This window comes from Erythrolamprus reginae, chromosome 9 (assembly GCF_031021105.1).
Source record: "Erythrolamprus reginae isolate rEryReg1 chromosome 9, rEryReg1.hap1, whole genome shotgun sequence".
NCBI classification, from domain to species: domain Eukaryota; kingdom Metazoa; phylum Chordata; class Lepidosauria; order Squamata; family Dipsadidae; genus Erythrolamprus; species Erythrolamprus reginae.
The window spans coordinates 6,092,109-6,113,146 of NC_091958.1; the positions used below are offsets into that span (position 1 = coordinate 6,092,109).

The following is a 21,038-nucleotide window of genomic DNA, read 5'->3' on the forward strand; positions in this document are numbered from 1 at the left end:
TAGGTTTGGCTCATCCAGAGATAACACAGGGACCCCAGAAGGAGGCAGATTAGAAGCCTCTGGGGGGTCTTGACTACTGAGTACTTGGGCCTGTACTTTCAAACGCTTTGCTGATTTGTCATGGATTCTTTGTAGGGCTAGGTCCCTTCTCTTCTCAGCCCTGGTGACCTTGGTCGAGGGGCGGGCCCCTGAAGAAGAGGAGGTCGAGGCCTGGGGGATACTGGTAATCTCATCGCCTGTAGGCCTGGCCTCTCTGGGACCTTGAGTGGTGCCTCTCTTGGGAAAAGTAGCCATAGTCTGACAATTAACAGAAGACAAGGCTGAGCCAAATAACTGAATAATTAGGGAGAAGATTTCAAGGACTTCCCAAGAGGAATGGATCCTGCTCCGAGGCCTCGGAGCTGCTGAGACTTGAGGGCAATCTGGGCAAACCCAGAGTTCGTGTCCCCAAATACAGCGTGGCCAGCCTCCCTAAACTTTAATTAAAGTAACCAAGGCACTCTGGTTGGAGGCTTAGCCGGTGGAGAATTAAGCCTGAGCGTCCCAAAGCCCACTCCGGGATCCAAGCGGTGGACTGAGGCCTACGCGGCTGGCAGAAGGCCAACACGAGAGGCCTAAATTTAAAAAGGGCGCGAAGGCCTTCGCGCCGAAAAATCGCTCCGTAATAGAATTCTTAAAGGGGAAGCGATCGACTAAGTCCAGGAGACTAGAAACAAGCGTCTCACTCCGCAGGAGGTATTTCTTAAGCCCTTTAACAATAATACAATAATGAATCAGTGAAGCAATACTTGCACCAAGACCTCCAGGCCAAAGGATTAAAGGAATCCACAAGCGGCAGCGGGGATCGTAAACGGCAAAACAGCCGGGGGAAAACGAAACCGCAACTTCTCCCAAGGAAAAAAGCCGAGCCACAAACGGCTGGCGCTATTAGTGCAAGTAAACCAATAAAGATAAACAATTCTTACTACTTTTGAAGGAAAGATCGAAGGGAAGGTGTTAGAATGTTGAACGAGCTATCACAATACAACCGCAGGATATGCGAACTGAGCGAATTCTGGGGAAGGGGCGGATCCAGCAAGCTTTTTTAACACTAGGCTCAGTTCCACCGGATTGGACATGAGCAACCCATGTGACTGCTGGACCCGCTCCTTCAGTACGGAGAAGTGCTTTTAATAGGAAAGTGAACACCATAACAAGGGGGCACAGTCTGAGGTTAGTTGGGGGAAAGATCAGAAGCAACGTGAGAAAATATTATTTTACTGAAAGAGTAGTAGATCCTTGGAACAAACTTCCAGCAGATGTGGTTGGTAAATCCACAGTAACTGAATTTAAACATGCCTGGGATAAACATATATCCATCCTAAGATAAAATACAGGAAATAGTATAAGGGCAGACTAGATGGACTAGGAGGTCTTTTTCTGCCGTCAGTCTTCTATGTTTGTTTCCTTCCTTCCTTCCTTTCTTCTTTCCTTCCCCTTCCTTCCTTCCTTCCTTCCTTCCTTCTTTCCTTCCTTCCTTCCTTCTTTCCTTCCTTCCTTCCTTCTCCTTCCTTCCTTCTTTCCTTCCTTCTTTCCTTCCCCTTCCTTCCTTCCTTCCTTCCCCTTCCTTCCTTCCCCTTCCTTCCTTCTTTCTTTCCTTCCTTCTTTCCTTCCTTCCTTCCTTCCTTCCTTCCTTCCCTTTCTCCTCCTCCTCTTCCTCCTCTGACAAAATCTCACAAGGGGATGCTCTCTCTTGCACAAATTTGGTGATTTGTTTCCTTCCTGCGCATGCGTGGAAGCAAAAAAATCGGCAAAACCTTGTGTGTGCAAACGTCCCCTTGTGAGATTTTGCTTCCATGCATGTTCAGGGAGCCCCCCCCCCCCCCCAAAAAAAGGCAAAAAAAATCAGGAAAAAGCATGGCACAGCAAAGACGGTACTGGAGCTGTTGCACATAAATCACGCAGTTAGTGGAATGGCAGAGTGGACCATACTGGTAGGGACCCACCACTGGTACAGACTTCTGAAACAGTGAAAAATGTTACACCCCCCCCTTCTTTCTCTTCTTTCTCCCCCCCCATAACATTTAGCAGCCCTCTTGTATATATGTCATTTCCTTCTCTCTTTCTTCTTTTCTTTCTTTTCTCTTCTTCTTCTCTTTCCCCTTTTCCTTTTTATTTCATTAAGGTGTTGTATTGCCCTCCCCTTTTCATTTAATGAAAACATCAATGGCTTATTACGAAAGAGGTTCAATGCAAAAACCACATTTTTGTATGTTTATTTTTTTAATACACATCCTCCTCGCTCAAAATTTCTCTTTTATGCTTTGTACAAGTAGACACAAATGTATCGTGGTGTTCTTTCTTCCATAAAGAAAATTATCTTTAAAAAAATATATTAAAAAAACAATTTATCAGCAGAGTAAAAAGTTTGAAAGCACAATAGGTGGTGCAGGACCCTGTTTTTTTGCAAACATGGGTGTGGAAGCAGGTATTTTAAAATGCAGAGCAAGTCTTTCCCCCATATGTTTCCATAATTTAAATTAATTTTGGGTACAGTCGTATTGTTAATCTTTGGTGAGTTGTTGATTGGCACTTCTCAGACATATTTCTGGAAAGCTCCCAAGACCATTTTCTTGCAGGCTTTTTTGGCAGTAGCAGAGAGCAACCGTTTTCCCACAAATTGGAGTCTTGTAGAGGCCTGGGAAGGCAGCCAAGATTTAAATTACCCAATAACCTCTGCTCTTTATATAGCTTGTGTTCCTCAATGCTACAGGAGAGTGATTTGTTTAATACAGTCAGCTCTGCAGCATATAATAGACTGATAGATGAGTGATTCTCTGGCAAGGCATGTTTCTTAAATTTGTGTAGATTGAACAACTGGGCTGCGGTGCTCTTTTTTTTCTAAGGTGTGCAAACAGTAACTATTGACGGGGAGTTAAAAAGGTTCGGATGGGATAATGTTTTGGTTTGAATGTTTGGCGGGAGCAACGTTTTTGTTTTTGTGTTTTATTTTTTTCCCCATAAATTTTATTGATTTTCATAAAATAAACAAACAGACAAACATACATTTAACATAAAAGATGGGGTTGTATTTTCCCCGCTTATTTCAAAAGTATAAATTTGAATACAGAAAAAATACATATTTAAATTCAATTCATTATTATAAATGTAAAGAAATAATTAGTTTAACTTTTCATAATAGTTCTTCATATATAAACTAATTCTAATATAATTCTAAAATTCTTCTCATAATAGTTCTTCATATATAAACTAATTCTAATATACTTCTAAAATCATATTCTAACTAATTTTAATACTGTATAACACATAAATCTTATCTCTACCAAGTTCACTCATTTATTTGTTTATTTATTTTAACCTTTTACTGTTTCTTCTTATTAATCCATATATAAACTTTGTTCCATGTTTCATAAAATTCTGTATCTTCTTGATCTTTTAACCGTCTTGTCATCATATCCCATTTCAGCACAATCCAATATTTTTTTAATAACTTCTTCTTCTTTGGGGATATCTTCCCCTTTCCAATTTTGCGCATATGTTATCCTAGCCGCGGTCAAAATATGTTTTATTTTTTCAAACATGATTTCATATAAACCTCCCTGCTTGCATTTTTCACTTAGCCTCTATAAATAGTCCTACCGGTCAGTGACTACTTCAGCTTCAACCGCAACAACACAAGAGCACGCAACAGATTCAAACTTAATACGAACCGCTCCAAACTTGACTGTAAAAAATATGATTTCAACACTCAAGTTATCGAAGTATGGAACTCATTGCCGGACTCAATTGTGTCAACCCCTAACCCCCAACACTTCTCCCTTAGACTCTCCACGATTGACCTCTCCAGGTTCCTAAGAGGCCAGTAAGGGGCGTACATAAGTGCACCGGTGTGCCTTTCGTCCCCTGTCCAGTTGTCTTTCCTTTCTCTCACTTATCATATATATTTTCTTTCTTTCATATATCCTCTCCTCTAAATTCACTTTACCCTTATATATATTACTACATGTCTATTTTTCTTCCTATGTATTTGTGTATTGGACAAATGAATAAATAAAAATAAATAAATAAAATATTGATCTTGGCATTTGGCGTTCGGCTGAAATTAAATTTCGTGTCCATCTCCAATCGGGGCCACGTAATTAGGGCTCCGTCTTTAAAAAAAATATATTTCTTTTCTTTTCCATTGTATTGCATAGGACCTGTTCTTTGCTTCTTCCTCCCTCTACTCCATGTTAAAAATGTGTTCCCGACGATGGATATCCAAGGAGAGGTTTTTTTAAAATTTTCTCTTCAAAGCCAAGCCGGACTGCTTCATACTGTGGAGTTCATGTTTATTTAAAAGCTTAAAATCATGACGCCAAATCTCTTTCTTTTCTTTTTTTGGTCCCGGACAAAATTGATTTTGCTCACAAAAAAAATGTAGGGGTTTGAAAGAGAATATTCAGAAACATGCAAATCTCGCTGAGATATAAATCTGTTTGAGCAGCTGCGCCGAAGCCATCAGAGAGTCTCTCTTCTCTTTCTCTGTCTTTAACCTTGAGAGATTATTTAGCCCTGGTGTGAACATTTTTAAACAAAATTGTCACCTGCTTGTAGGGAGGGAGAAAGGAAAAAAAACCCACACATTATTTTGTGGAGGGGGAAAGAAGGGCCTGGCATGGTGATCCAAATCTTTTAAAGCTGAACAGCTTAAATGCTCATTCTCTTTGCAGCAAAGAAAGCACAGCCTGTGCATTATATATACTTGTACAGCCTGTGCATTATATATATTTGTATACTGAATTATACAAAGAAATATCTTCTTCTTTCCCTCCCGCCCCAATAACTCTGCCTTGCTTCTTTCTCTGGAGAAGTGCCAAACAGTAGTTAGGAGGAATGACATGCCAATCAGAAATTATTATTGAAACTATAACCAGTTCTGCTGCCGTATCTTATCTGGAAATGTCAAGCTGATATAAGTCAGATGCGTTACTTTAAAACTTAAAACGCTTCCGTATATAATTCCATTTGTTGCAAACTAATCCTGCGGGTGACGGGATTTCTCAGATTTCCGCGATAGCAATGAAGGGTTTCGGAGTGTGTTAAAAGGAGAGGCTGCGTGCACTAAAGTCAGAATTGCCTATGCTTTCGAAGGAAGTTTGTCCAGAATGGCTGAGGATTATGGTCACTGAAATCACAACGCATCTTATGTTACAGATCCGGAAAATGTTTCTATTAACACGCTGATGGTATCACCTGTATTTGCTATAGGCTTATGCTGAAATACAAGTAGACATTGACTTATGCCCACCGTTGAACCCAAAACCTCTAAGACCGTTTTGCAATCAGGTTTGCTCCATTTTATGTCCATTTTTGGCCACAGTAGCAGCGTTCCAATATTTGAGGCTCTCCTAAAAAGATGAGGGAGAAGGGGGTCAAACTGTTTTCCAAAATACCAAAAGGCAAGACAAGAAATGATGGGTGGAAATTAATCAAGGAGAGAAGCAACCTAGAATTTAGAAGAAATGTCCTAACAGTCAGAACAATTAGCCAGTGGAACAACTTGCCTTCAGAAGCTGTGAGGTGTTCCATCACTAGAGGCTTTTAAGAAGAAACTGGTCAACCATTTATCTGAAATGGTATAGGGCTGTGATGGTGAACCGGTGGCACAAGTGCCACAGGTGGCACATGGAGCCATATCTGAGGGCATACGAGACTATCTCAGGGACCGCCTTCTGCTGCACGAATCCCAGCGACCAGTTAAGTCCCACAGAGTGGGTCTTCTCTGGGTCTCGTCAACCAAACAATGTCGCTTGGCGGGACCCAGGGGAAGAGCCTTCTCTGTGGCGGCCCTGACCCTCTGGAACCAACTCCCCCCAGAGATTAGAATTGCCCCCACCCTCCTTGCCTTTCGTAAGCTTCTAAAAACCCACCTCTGCCACCAGGCATGGGGGAACTGAGATACTCTTTCCCCCTAGGCCTTTACAATTTTATGCATGGTATGTCTGTATGTATGTTTGGTTTTACAATAAGGGTTTTTAACTGTTTTAATATTGGATTGTCATATGCTGTTTTACTACTGTTGTTAGCCGCCCTGAGTCTAGGGAGAAGGGCGGCATACAAATCCAATAAAATAAAATCAATTAAATCAAATTCTGTAGTGAAGCTGTTTTTGCCTACCCCAAGCTTCAGGAAAGCCTCTGAAGTCTGTGGATGGTGAAAAACAGACCCAGAGGGCCGACTGGAAGTTTGGAAATGAACTTCCGGTAGGCCTCTTGGGTTCATTTTTCACCATCCACAGGCTCCGGAGGCTTTCCTGAAGCCTCGGGAGGGCGAAAAATGGCCCAACTGGACTACCGGAAGTCTGGAAGCTTCAGTGAGGCCTGTGTATATGTGTGTGGAATATGTGTGGTGGAAGGTCTTAAGCATAAAACGTATCAGCAAAGACTTCATGAACTCAGTCTGTATAGTCTGACCGAAGGGAAAGGGGGGACATGATCGAAACATTTAAATATGTTAAAGGGTTAAATAAGGTCCAGGAGGGAAGTGTTTTTAATAGGAAATTGAACACAAGAACAAGGGGACACAATCTGAAGTTAGTTGGGGGAAAGATCAGAAGCAACGTGAGAAAATATTATTTTAATGAAAGAGTAGTATATGCTTGGAACAAACTTCCAGCAGACGTGGTTGGTACATCCACAGTAACTGAATTTAAACATGCCTGGGATAAACATATATCCATCCTAAGATACAATACACAAAATAGTATAAGGGCAGACTAGATGGACCATGAGGTTAGCCATGGTTGAAATCGGTTTGGAGGAAATATTGTAGGTATGTCCGACAGTGGTATGATACCAGCTTTTGGGATTTGAAGAATTAACTATTGATTGGCTAAAGCTGATTTTCAGTATTTCTGTATTTCTTTATGTTGTTGTTGTAGTAGTAGTAGTAGTAGTAGTAGTAGTAGTAGTAGTAGTAGTAGTAAGACAGTACTTCTCTATGTTCTAGTGTTTGGAGTAATCCTGCTGAAATATCATCCATCCGTCTTTTGATTTATTGTTTATGTTATCCTGATTTCCATATGTTTCCTCATCAGTGAAACAAAACTTAAATTTCTCCATTCGCTTCATTTTGACATTTCAGTCAGTCAAAGAAACTGGGAACACAATGAATTCAAGAATGTCTCTTTCCCTTCTTCCAAACACTTAATTTTTCATCCCTGCCTTTATCCAACATTTTACTTGCTAGACAGTACTGATTATTAATCCTGGAAAGCAATCAAATCCCTTCCAAATGCAGAGAAGATGTTATCTGGTAAAGTGATTAAGATACAGTAGTTAAGCCTGTAAAATAATTAAGTTTTGGTTCTTAATTGCATCTTTGGGAATCGGTTCATTCCTTCCTTTCTTGCCAGAAATGCAGAGCAAAAGATGGGATGCTAAATGTGGCAATTTAGCTAAACCTCTACATCTGTAATGTTGATTTGTAATTCTCCACACTTCCCTGAACACAACTGATTCCAATTTCAATTTTTTAGCAGTAGAAAATTGCTTAGCACCAAATGACAAAGGCTATGAGAAAGACAGAAGCCAAGAAAAAGTTAAAAGAAGAAAAGAACTCTTATTGATCTCTTTATTGAATGATTCACCCAACTTACCATGGATCAAGAAAACGAGTGTAAATGGAAGTAATGGTGTTCTCAGACTAGGTTTTTTTTCTTTATCATATCTTTGTAACGATACCTGACAATGGGTCTGACCCAATACCATAGAACAGCACTCACTAGAGCAAGATTTGAGCAGTTAGATTCTATGGTCAAATATGGACGATTCCACCAAGTACCATATTTTGAGAGAACATGCATTTGCGGTGCACCAGAAATAGAAGACATTGCACATGTGCTACTCAATTGTAAACTATACTCCTCAGAAAGACCTCAGTATTTACAGCCCCTACTTGACAAAATCATACACTGGGACTGTAATAAACAATTATCATATTTTCTTCAGGGTACAAATATATATGTAGTTTCTAGAACCGCTAAGTTTATAGTCAGGGCTGTTCAGATGAGAATACGTTTTATAGAACATATTGGGGTGGCATGCAAAGGAGATGAACTCACTTAAGAATATTTTATATCAGTATCTTAGATTTGTTTAATATAATCCTTTGCATGAGTTATATTCTCATGTTTTACTACTCAATTTTAGCATATTATACTGTATTTTAACTTATTATTTATTCAAATTCCCTCTATTTTAGCCAATTTTATTGTATTTTAACCAGTCACAGTTTTATGACGACCGATATGGTCCTTTTTCTCTCTTTGATATGGTCGATTGACTAATCAAATAAAGTTGATATTGATATTGATATCTTTGTAACGAAAGCATATCTTATTTATTTATTTATTTATTTATCTACAACCACAAGCAGAATGCTTAAATTGACTTGGACTTTTGCAGAGAGTACAGGTGGTTTCCAACTTATAACCACAGCGTCAGAGTTCTAAGGACTTGATCCATAGCAAGCAAAACTCCGAGGCAGGTAGATTCCTCAAAGAATAACTTTATTGGAAATATTATATTGGCACATATCTGGTGAAAAGCGACTCTGAGGGGCCCCTTGGTTTTCACCTAATTAAAAGTGAAAATTTTCCATCAACCCCAAACAATCAGTCACACAGCCCAATCAAGGCAGCATCTGCTGGTCCTGTGATATCACTTCTCTTTCTCCCAGTCAGGAGGAAGACCGACCTTGGTTCCCAAGAGAAAGTATTTTGTTTTGACTACACAGCTCCCAGCTATCACTAATCTTCCCTCCCTATCTCTGAGCTCCAGTGTAACAGCATTGAAGTTCCAAGATTGGTTTGGCCAATCCAGCTTCAGAGTTGACACACAGTCGAGCCCAAAATTTATGTTGTTAAGTGAGAATATTTGTTAAGTGAGTTTTGCCATATTTTGCGAATTTTTTGGGGGGGCAAATTTGTGAATTGCTGCAGTTGGAAAATTAGTCACACATTGTTAAGTGGCTTCTCCATATACTTGGCTTGTTGGAAGCTCTTAAAATATGATCATGTAACCTCGGGACACTTCAACCATCATAAATATGAATCAGTTGCCAATCATCTGAATTTTGATCACGTGACCAAGGGGAATGCTGCAACGTTCATCAGAGTGAAACAGGGTCCCAGGTCACTTTTTTCAGTGTTGTTGCAACGTCGAATGGTCCCTTAAATGAACTGTTGTATGTCAGGGATCGCCTGGTCCCTTATGAAATGGGAATTGTATCAGAAAAGAGCCTCCAAGACAGATTTGTTTGAATGGCCTCTCCGAAATTAAATCTTCGACTGGAGGAAAGAAAGACAGAACTCTTTGTCCCGTTGGGTCTGATTTATAGCATTTCGCAGCTGATCGCCAAGTTAAATTAAAACACCATTCATAATAAGCCTTGTAGAGATATACAAAAGACAAGGAGAGAAAGCTTTGTGTCTCCAGTTCTTTAGGCCTTAGGTGAAAGATTCTCAAATTGCTTGGCCGGCTAGGGGCAGCTGCTTGATTTCAGATGCCAAGAGAGCTGTGTTTCATCAGGAGCTGGCTAATGTTTTTACTCATCCCCCCTCCCCAATTTCTCTAGGGCCAGTGCTAATTAATGGATACAATTCGTAGCTGATTAGTTGTAGATCTTACATTAATTACATGCACATGTTCACTGTTCAGAGGATTATTTTTTTTCGCTCTGTCTAGAGTTATTCAAAAAAAAATTTATACTGCATTGATGTAAAATTGGCTCTAGAAAGAGTGCAGAGAAGAGCAACAAAGATGATTAGTGGACCGGAGCTAAAACATAAGAAAAAGGGTTGCAGGAATTGGGAATGTCTAAATGGATGAAAAGAAGGACTCGGGGCGACATGATAGCAGCCTTCAAATGTCTAAAAGTTGTGGTGGTGCAGCGATTAGAATGCAGTATTGCAGGCTAATTTTGCTGACTGCCAACAGTTCGATGATCACCGTCTCAAAGTTGACTCAACTTTCCATCGGGGTGGGTTCTAACTTACCTTACCCCCAGTTTGCGTTCCCATGGCTCTACATGCATTGAATGTCAAGTGGCCGCAAGTGCAAATACAGTGCCAAAAACTCAGCTTCTGCACATGCGCAGAAAAAAATATATAGCTTCTGTGCATGAGCAGAAGCCAAAAACAAGATGGTGGCATCGACAGAGCTGCCTTTGTAACATCACCACCGGTTTACTAATGGTTCTAAAGAACTGGTATGAACCCACCCCTGCCTTCCATCCTTCCGAGGTTGGTAAAATGAGCGCTGGTGAGTTGGTATAGAGCGCTGGTGAGACCAGATTTGGAATACTATGTCCAGTTCTGGAGATCTCACCTACAAAAACATATTGATAAAATTGAACGGGTCCAAAGACGGGCTACAAGAATGGTGGAAGGTCTTAAGCATAAAACATATCAGGAAAGACTTAATGAACTCAATCTGTATAGTCTGGAGGACAGAAGGAAAAGGGGGGACACGATCGAAACATTTAAATATGTGAAAGGGTTCAATAAGGTTCAGGAGGAAAGTATTTTTAATAGGAAAGTGAGCACAAGAACAAGGGGGCACAATTTGAGGTTAGTTGGGGGAAAGATCAGAAGCAACGTGCGAAAATATTGTTTGACTGAAAGAGTAGTAGATGCTTGGAACAAAATTCCAGCAGACGTGGTAGATAAATCCACAGTAACTGAATTTAAACAAGCCTGGGATAAACATAGATCCATCATAAGATAAAATACAGGAAATAGTATAAGGGCAGACTAGAATGGACCATGAGGTCTTTTTCTGCTGTCAATCTTCTACGTTTCTATGTGGGGACAGCACAGGAGTGTGTGAGCCTTGGTGGTGCAGTGGTTAGAGTGCAGTACTGCAAGCTACTTCTGCTGATCATCAGCTGCCAACAGTTTGGCAGATCAAATCTCAGTAGGCTCCAAGTTGACTCAGCCTTCCATCCTTCCAAGGTCAGTAAAATGAGGACCCAGATTGTTGGGGGCAAGAGGATAGCTCTGTAAACCACTTAGAGAGGGCTGTAAAGCTAGATGGATCATGAGGTCTTTTTCTGCCATCAGTCACTAAGGGTCACTAAGTGGCATATTCAATGGTGAATACCAGTAATAATGGTGAGTAAATGGTTGTTAAGGGAATGGGAAATGGTAATTTAGGGGGTTAAAGTGTTAAGGGAAGGCTTGTGATACTGTCCATAGCCAAAAATGGTGTATTTACTTCCGCATCTCTACTTCGCGGAAATTCGACTTTCGCGGGCAGTCTCGGAACGCATCCCCCGCGAAAATCAAGGGAACACTGTATTCTGTATTAGAAGTAAGCTATCTCTAGATCCCTGGTTACCAACATAGGTCCCATGCCCCAGAGAGGGGCAATTTGATTTTTAATGGGGACAATTGGAGCCTTGTTTAAACCGAATTAATGCCCTTTTTTTATTTTTTTATTTATTATTTAGATTTGTATGCCGCCCCTCTCCGCGGACTCCGGGCAAGTGCAGAGTTTTACTTTTTGAATAGTAAGAATTATATGTCATGGGGGCATCAGGATTTTAGAGAGGCTTGGGTGGGACATGACCCCAAAAAAGGGTTGGGAACCACTTCTCTAGGTTATGGATTTACAAATAGAACAAACATCTTATTTCTCATTGTTTCCAGTAGGCAATCAAAGCCTTTTCCTTTCCGCAATGTTTGATCTGACATACACCTGGTACTCACTGCAATCTTTAATTCTGATTACATCTACTTCAAGAACAAGGAGTAGAAATGGGAATGAAATGTGCAATGCAGTAGGTTGAAAGTTTTGTCAGAAAACTTCGGAAAGACACGAAAACAGGGCAGGAATGAATGGAAGGGTACGTCCTCACCCCTCAGCTACAAAGTTTGATTAAAATTCCTCGCATACTTCCCATGTACAAGAGGCTTTACATTTTTGTGGCCCCTGGTCTTTCAACTTCTTATGTTTGGCACGTTTTTTTCTGAAATGTTGAGATAAAATGAATCCATGCGGGATGTGTTTTTTCTTCCAAGGTTTTGCTACTTTTTTTTTAAAGAGGAAGAGTTACTGTGGGAGAGAAGTTGAAGTTAAGATATAGAGCTAAGGACAGGGGTGGGTTCTGACTTACATCGAAGCCGGTTCGCTTCCTCGGGCACTGTGTGGGCTCTTGCACATGTGCAGTGCTAAAAAAGCTTCTTCTGTGCATGCACAGAAACATAGAAGACTGATGGCAGAATAAGACCTCATGATCCATCTAGTCTGCCCTTATATTATTTTCTGTATTTTATCTTAGGATGGATCTATGTTTATCACAGGCATGTTTAAATTCAGTTACTGTGGATTTACCAACCACGTCTGCAGGAAGTTTATTCCAAGGATCTACTACTCTTTCAGCAAAATAATATTTTCTCATGTTGCTTTTGATCTTTCCCCCAACTAACTTCAGATTGTGTCCCCTTGTTCTTGTGTTCACTTTCCTATTAAAAACACTTCCCTCCTGGACCTTATTTAACCCTTTAACATATTTAAATGTTTTGATCATGTCCCCCCCTTTTCCTTCTGTCCTCCAGACTATACAGATGGAGTCCATGAAGTCTTTCCTGATACATTTTATGCTTAAGACCTTCCACCATTCTTGTAGCCCATCTTTGGACCCGTTCAATTTTCTCAATATCTTTTTGTAGGTGAGGTCTCCAGAACTGAACACAGTATTCCAAATGTGGTCTCACCAGCGGGATCATAATCTCCCTCTTCCTTCTTGTTATACCTCTAGCTATGCAGCCGAGCATCCTACTTGCTTTCCCTACCACCTGACTGCACTGTTCACCCATTTTGAGACTGTCAGAAATCACTACCCCTAAATCCTTCTTTTCTGAAGTTTTTGCTAACACAGAACTGCCAATACAATACTCAGATTGAGGATTCCTTTTCCCCAAGTGCATTATTTTACATTTGGAAACATTAAACTGCAGTTTCCATTGCTTTGACCATTTATCTAGTAAAGCTAAATCGTTTACCATATTACAGACGCCTCCAGGAATATCAACCCTATTGCACACTTTAGAGTCATCGGCAAATGGGCAAACCTTCCCTACCAAACCTTCCCCTATGTCACTCACAAACATATTAAAAAGAATAGGACCCAGAACAGACCCTTGTGGCACACCGCTTGTAACCTGTCTCTGCTCAGAATATTCACCATTAACAATAACTCTCTGATGTCTACACTTCAGCCAGCTGCAAATCCATTGAACTATCCAGGGATTAAGTCCAATCTTCACTAATTTAGCTATCAGCTCTTTATGTGGAACCGTATCAAAGGCTTTGCTGAAGTCCAGATAGGCAAAAAACAGAAGAAAAAAACAGCTGTTGTGCCATCGAGTCAGCCAGTTCAGGGGTATCCAGCCGGCCATCACTGCTGATTTGGCGAGCAGATGGAAATTCCCACTACTGGTTCTATAGAACTGGTCCGAACCGGCAGGATCCTATACAATCTCAGACAGACGGCTGATGGTCTTTTCTTAAAAACCTCTAGTGTTGGAGGCAAGCTGGTGAATTGTCATGACTCTTAGGAAGTTTCTCCTTAATTAATAATGAGCTTACATTGAAAGGAAATTGATTTGGGTTATAAAATCAGAAATTTAGTGGCCTGAAGCCATTTGCAAATGGGACAGATTGCCTTAGATCGTCATAATGGGGCTCTACATGAGGCTACCTTTGAAAAGTGTTCGGAAACTTCAGATCGTGCAGAATGCAGCTGCGAGAGCAATCATGGGCTTCCCAAAGTATGCCCATGTTACACCGATACTCCACAGTCTGCATTGGTTGCCGATCAATTTCCGTTCACAATTCAAAGTGTTGGTTATGACCTATAAAGCCCTTCATGGTATCGGACCAGAATATCTCCGGGACCACCTTCTGCCGCAGGAATCCCAGCGACCGGTTAGGTCCCACAGAGTTGGCCTTCTCCGTGTCTTGTCGACTAAACAATGCCGTTTGGCGGGACCCAGGAGAACAGCCTTCTCTGTGGCGGCCCCGACCCTCTGGAACCAGCTCCCCCCGGAGATCAGAACTGCCCCCACCCTCCTTGCCTTTCATAAAGTTCTTAAGACCCATCTCTGCCATCATGCATGGGGGAACTGAGACATCTCCCCCGGGCCTATACAGTTTATACATGGTATGTTTGTGTGTATGCTTGCTTTTAATAATGGGGGGTTTAGTGTTTTTTAAATTATTAGATTTGTTCTTACATTGTCTTTGTTATTGTTGTGAGCCGTCCCGAGTCTACGGAGAGGGGCGGCATACAAATCTAATAAATATTATTATTATTATTATTATTATTATTATTAATAATAATAATAATAATAATGCCGTCAGGTGGCTATCTGCCAGGATTGTGGTTCTACCACAGAGATCCCCAAACTTGGCAACTTTAAGACTTGTGGACTTCAACTCCCAGAATTCTCCTGCCATCATAGCTAATTCAGGATTGCTTCCTATGTCAAGGATTGAATGAGATAAACTCCAAGTCTCTTCCAATCCTTACCTTCTATGACTTTATGATTTTTTAAAAAGATCTCAGAACTTTGTTAGAACAGATTTTATGGAGCTAAAACTCACAAATCTCCACATGCATGGTGTGTTGGAATACAATACTGCCTTTTTCTGATATACTGCTCCCTTATACAAGCCAAAGTTAACTCTGCTATAATGAGAAAAAAACCACTAGTTGCATTCCTACAGCCCTGGCGCTGATCTTTACTGAACTTGTGAGTGATCTGCTGACCGAACTGATAAGAGCTAACTTGAAACCATGGAAGCGGGCAGCTTTTGATACAGTTTTACCAAGCATGCTAATATCAATTTACCTATGAGAATACCAGAATGACTACGAGACCGCCTGCTGCCGCACGAATCCCAGCGGCCGATTAAGTCCCACAGAGTTGGCCTTCTCTGGGTCTCGTTGACTAAACAATGCCGTCTGGCGGGACCCAGGGGAAGAGCCTTCTCTATAGTGGCCCCGGCCCTCTGGAATCAACTCCCCCCTGGAGATTCGAACTGCCCCTAGTCTCCTCACCATCCGCAAAATGCTTAAGACCCATCTGTGCCACCAGGCGTGGGGGGATTAACCTCCCCCCCTCTTTTTTCTCTGACCTCTATATTGATCAGCTGGACCGAGTGTGTATGACTATGTAGTTAATTGGGTTTTTATACATGTATTTTAATTTAGTTTACATTTTAACGTTAGATAGAAACATAGAAACATAGAAGTCTGACGGCAGAAAAAGACCTCATGGTCCATCTAGTCTGCTCTTATACTATTTTCTGTATTTTATCTTAGGATGGATCTATGTTTATCCCAGGCATGTTTAAATTCAGTTACTGTGGATTTATCTACCACGTCTGCTGGAAGTTTGTTCCAAGGATCTACTACTCTTTCAGTAAAATAATATTTTCTCACGTTGCTTTTGATCTTTCCCCCAACTAACTTCAGATTGTGTCCCCTTGTTCTTGTGTTCACTTTCCTATTACAAACACTTCCCTCCTGAACCTTATTTAACCCTTTAACATATTTAAATGTTTCGATCATGTCCCCCCTTTCCCTTCTGTCCTCCAGACTCTACAGATTGAGTTCATTAAGTCTTTGCTGATACGTTTTATGCTTAAGACCTTCCACCATTCTTGTAGCCCGTCTTTGGACCCGTTCAATTTTGTCAATATCTTTTTGTAGGTGAGATTTGTGTTGTATTGTATTACTGTCTTGTTGTGAGCTGCCCCGAGTCTTCGGAGAGGGGTGGCATACAAATCTATTCAATTCAATTTATGCCTGATTTTAAACCTTTTCCAGTTGTTCTTGGATCCTTCCAAACCAAAAGGGTGTGTCCTCCTTCATAATGTTTACCTACATTGCATTTTCCTACCTTTTGCAAGAGGGGTTTTTTCATTCAAGGAATTTGATCTGGAAATTTATCTTGGCAGCAAATACATTCCACTTAGTGTGAGGGTGTAAGGTAGACTCCTCCGTTCAAATAAACATGGCTTTTGTAATTGATCGATCGGTTAAATTGTTCTTTCACTGACGTTGGGTTATGCTATGAGCAAGATTAAGGAGTCTCTTGTATGAAAGTGAATTTGCTGCATGTGGGGATGTTGGTGATATATCTTGCATTCATAGCCCAGCATACACAATAATTCCCTGCTGGTTGTCAAAACGTCATGCTTGTGGGAATCATTGTTCTTTTCACAACTCTGAAAAGTTTTGCAAGGAGTTGCTTGCGGCTTTCTAAAGCACCTACTGCAGGGATACAGTATAATAAACATTGTAAATGGATGTGTCCTTTCTCCCAATTTTGGAGTAAAATGTAGTTTTCTAATAAAATCTAGCAATTTAAAGCCAAATAAAAATTTAACCCCCCCCCCCAAAAAAATAAACAATAAAAAAATAAAACCAGGTACAGTGGTACCTTTACTTACGAATTTAACTCATTCCATGACCAGGTTCGTAAGTAAAAAAGTTTGTAAGAAGCATTTTTCTCCATAGGAAAAATTCCTATCAAGGAAGCAAATAATGCATTTCATTGGGGAAACCACACGGAGGGTGGAGGCCCTGTTTCCACCCAGGAGATTCCTAGAGAGGCCCCACAGAGGCTTCTCCCTGCCTTTTCCAGTTACAGTTTCGGAGGCTCGGGTTTGTAAGTGGAAAATGGTTCTTGAGAACAGGCAAAAAAAATCTTGAACACCCGGTTCTTATCTAGAGAAGTCCGTAAGTAGAGGCGTTCTTAGGTACAGGTAACACTGTATTTGAAGTTCTGAAATTCAGCAGTGTTGTTGGGATCAATGTCTTTCTTCAGCGTTAAATTGGGGAGATAATTTAAGGAGTTGGTAATTACATTCCAACCTAACCTTTCCATACTTATCTTTCTATTATTCACATAGCTTAAATGTTTAATCATAATTTCATTATCGATTTTGATGCAACTTTTGTTTTTAGTTATTGTTAATTTATTTAATATTTTGTTTTAGTAACACAGTGCATAGTTGGGGGAGAGATCAAAAGCAACATGAGAAAATATTATTTTACTGAAAGAGTAGTAGATCCATGGAACAAACAGCCAGCAGACGTGGTACATAAATCCACAGTAACTGAATTTAAACATGCCTGGGATAAACATATATCCATTGTAAGATAAAAATACAGGAAATAGTATAAGGGCAGACTAGATGGACCATGAGGTCTTTTTCTGCTGTCAGTCTTCTGTGTTTCTATGTTTCTATTAGTTTTATAACTTTTAGATTTGCCACAGCAATAGCTATAGCTTTTAGAATTATACACTGGTTCATAGTGCTTTTACAGCCTTCTCTAAGTGGTTTACAGAATTAGCATATTGCCCCCAACAATCTGGGTCCTCATTTGACCAACCTGGGAAGGACGGAAGGCTGAGTCAACCTTGAGCCGGTGGTGAGATTTGAACTGCTGAACTACAGCGAGCAGTTAGCTGAAATGGCCTGCAGTGCTGTTCTCTAACCACTGCACCACCCTGGCTCAGAGGTGGCTTTATTAAATTGTATTGAATCAAGTTAATAAAAATTATTAAAGGCATAAAGAAGGCTTTATTAAATTGTACTTGTTTTATTTCTATAACTTCCCTTCTCAACAGAGGCGACTCTGTTAACTTTATACTAATTGTCCCGAATTAGTATAATTCAGTATAATTAGTATAATTCACTTTAGCTTTCGGCACTGCCTGTAATAGGAATTGTGTCTCTGTGTATATATACATGTGTATACAAAATGTTATAGACTGTTTTGCAGGAACAAAATGAGTGACTTTATTTATTTATTATTTATTATTTGGATTTGTATGCCGCCCCTCTCCGAAGACTTTGCTGGTCAGGAGGTCACAAAAGTTTATCCCATGACCTCAGGACACAGCAAAGGTCATAAATATTAGTCAGTTGACATAAGTGTGAAATTCAGTGGACATAAATGTGAGAAAGAGTCATAAATCCCCCTTTTTCATTGCCGTTGTAACTTCAAATAGTATAAAGCAACAAATAGGATAGTGCGCCTCTTACTACCTCATTCCAATCCAATTTCTACCCAACTCAACCCAATCCCACCCTTGACCACGAACTCAATCTCAAATGTAAACTAATCAATGCAAGAAGCATAATCAATAAATTATCTGAATTCCTCATCCTACTTGACACAAACATATTTGACTTAATATTTGTCTGTGAAACATGGCTGAACTCTTCATATCCTGACTCCATCATCACACAAAGTAACTACCTGTTCTTCCGGTCTGACTGCGACTCCTGCAGAGGGGGTGGTGTAGACATATTCTACAAAAGCTCACTCAACCTAAAAAACATTCAAGTTACACAAGATCTCATCCTCCCTGAAAGCCTAGTTTGCGACATTTCCCTCAACACTACACTCCGTTTCCTTCTGTGCTACAGAGCTCCAAACTACGACATTACCCATGCAACTAAACTAACCTCCCTCCTAACTTGGGCAACCTCCTGCCCCCATCCCATTATCTTCCTTGGTGACCTCAACCTACCACACATCAACTGGTCACTAAACGAATGCTCCACTGAACCTATACATACCGCCATCTATAACGCCGTCACCAGCCTAGGACTAGAACAATGAGTATCAAACAACACCAGACTCAACAACTGTCTCGATCTCATATTCTGCAACAGCAAAAGTGCTATCTATGGACTGCACACAAAAGAACCTTTTTCCAACAGCGACCACAGCACAATCAACTTCAACCTCACATGAAGTATGCGGCGCCTAAGTACAATTTCAGGAATTGTAACTCAACGACTACAAACGAATAGTTGTAACTCAACGACTACTTGTATTGAGTGCGGAAAAATTTGAGCTCTGAATTACGTTGATGTAACAAGTTTGGAAGTTTTACTCATTCGGTTTCAGCTTTTGGGAATTCTTTTCCAGGCTGTCATAAACTAAGGACTCTTGTAGATATCTATAATGGCATAAATACACGCCTTGTGTGTATTATTATCCTTGTACTATACTGCTTTCAAAATGGCTTTGCTTGAAAAAGGAGGGGTAAATGGTAAAAATGGTAAAAATATATTGGGATACAGTCAGGAAGGAGAACAATTTTTTTTTTTTTAATTTAAATTGGATTTTTTTAAATTTAAATCACATCTTTTTAAAAAAATCAAATTTATTTTAATAAAATGCTTTGGAGTAAAAAACCAATCTATTTAAAGATAGTTTTCTATTTAAGATACATTAATAATTTGGTATATTCAGCATGAAATGGAGCTTAATTATTGGGTCAACAGCTTAATTATTAGGTCAACACTGACAATCCCAACACCTACAGGAATCAACACCTAAGGGCAATCCCAACACCTAAGAGCAGACTAGATGGATCATGAGGTCTTTTTCTGCCGTCAGTCTTCTATGTTTCTACCTTTTTACTACTGATTTAAATCATGATTTAAATTGACTTGATTTAAATCAAATCCACCTTGGATAATGTTCTGTCGGGGTCTCTGGTACAATCCTCCCAAAAATTCACAGGTACAAATTTCAGACATACACGTTTGAAAATTCAGAACAATGTTCTTTATAATGACAATTCACTTAAACTAAGCCCTCTTTTGGTATAGCACTGGTCTTCAAACAAACTGGTGATTTGTACAAGTCCCTTATCAGTTCTGTGATACTTAGCTTGCAGCTGAGAGGTAATTCACAGTCCTTCTTCTTTCACAAAGGGAAACACACTTTGCTCTGGTTTAGTTTCCAAGCGGGGGAAAATCAGCACACAAAAGGTCAAAGTCAGTAAAGCAGTCACGAAACACAAGGATCAGATAATCCTCCACAATGGCCAAACGCACACTGCTCTTTATAGCAGCCTCACTAATGACCACAGCCCCACCCAACCACAGGTGGCCTCATTTTCTTTGATAATAACCTCTCAGTGGTTGTTGCCTATGCATCGCTCTCCGCATGCGTGGCTGTATCATTAACTCTTGTTCTGAATCCAAGGAGGAGCTAGAGAATTGATCTCCTTCTGAGCTGTCTGCCATACTCTCCTCCTCCCTGTCACTCATGTCTTCTTAGTCAGAGGAGCCTTCATCAGCAGATTCCACCGGGGGCAAAACAGGCCTGCAGCATGTGGATGTCTCCCCCACATCCACAGTCCTTGGGGCAGGAGCTGGGCCAGAGCTAACCACAACAGATGATGTGCTTTCTAGAAGGAACAGTTAAAATAAGAGTTTTGAAGAAAGACCAACCAAGGCCTGTCAGTTCTCAGAATTCCCAAGAATATTTGATGAAGACTTGTTGAAACTTGGCAAGTGCAATAAGTGTGCCAAATTAATTCTTTACACTACCTACTCTGTAGCATTAGTATCAGAGTTGTTCTTATAACATTTACATTTTCCAAGGGGGGTTACACGGTATAAATATAGCGGAATGCAATATCATGCAATATACTAATAGCATGCTTTTCTTTTCAGTTTGGCAACAATAACTATATGAATATGGCCGAAGCAAATAACGCATTTTTTGCAGCGAATGAGGTAAGCATCACATCTCACTCCCCCCGACAAACCACTGTACTCCTCTCTGCTTTACACTGTAATTCTGTTGTTCACGTTCATAATGTTTGCAGCCTTTTTCAAATAGACGATGGGTGAAGTGCTAGATTTTCTGTGTTTTATGGAGCACAAAATAAAGTCTTTAATGAGAGAGAAAATAACATAACACTTTACCATTGCCGGTCAATTTAGTTGTCTGTAAGAGCGTTGCTTAGGTAGCATGTCGATAAAAAACAAATCTGTGCAAATGTGTGTGTGTGTTTGTGTGTATCTATGTGTGTATATGTGCACGTGTTTATATCAGGCACAAAAATCAGGTCTGTGCGTGAAGGGTCGAGTTAAACTGATTTATTGCTAAAATGCCTATGTAAAGGAATATTCTCAATAAATTGCCCATTTGGATTTAAATGACGG

General features: G+C 40.3%; 1 protein-coding gene across 1 annotated transcript in view; it reads left to right on the forward strand.

Moving 5' to 3' along the window:
• Window positions 1-21,038, forward strand: part of TOX3 (TOX high mobility group box family member 3) — a 100,742-nt gene that overhangs the window by 56,470 nt on the left and 23,234 nt on the right. The window contains exon 2 of the mRNA XM_070760182.1: window positions 20,544-20,606. Coding sequence (XP_070616283.1) covers window positions 20,544-20,606 — 63 coding nt within the window. The remainder of the gene's footprint in view (window positions 1-20,543; window positions 20,607-21,038) is intronic.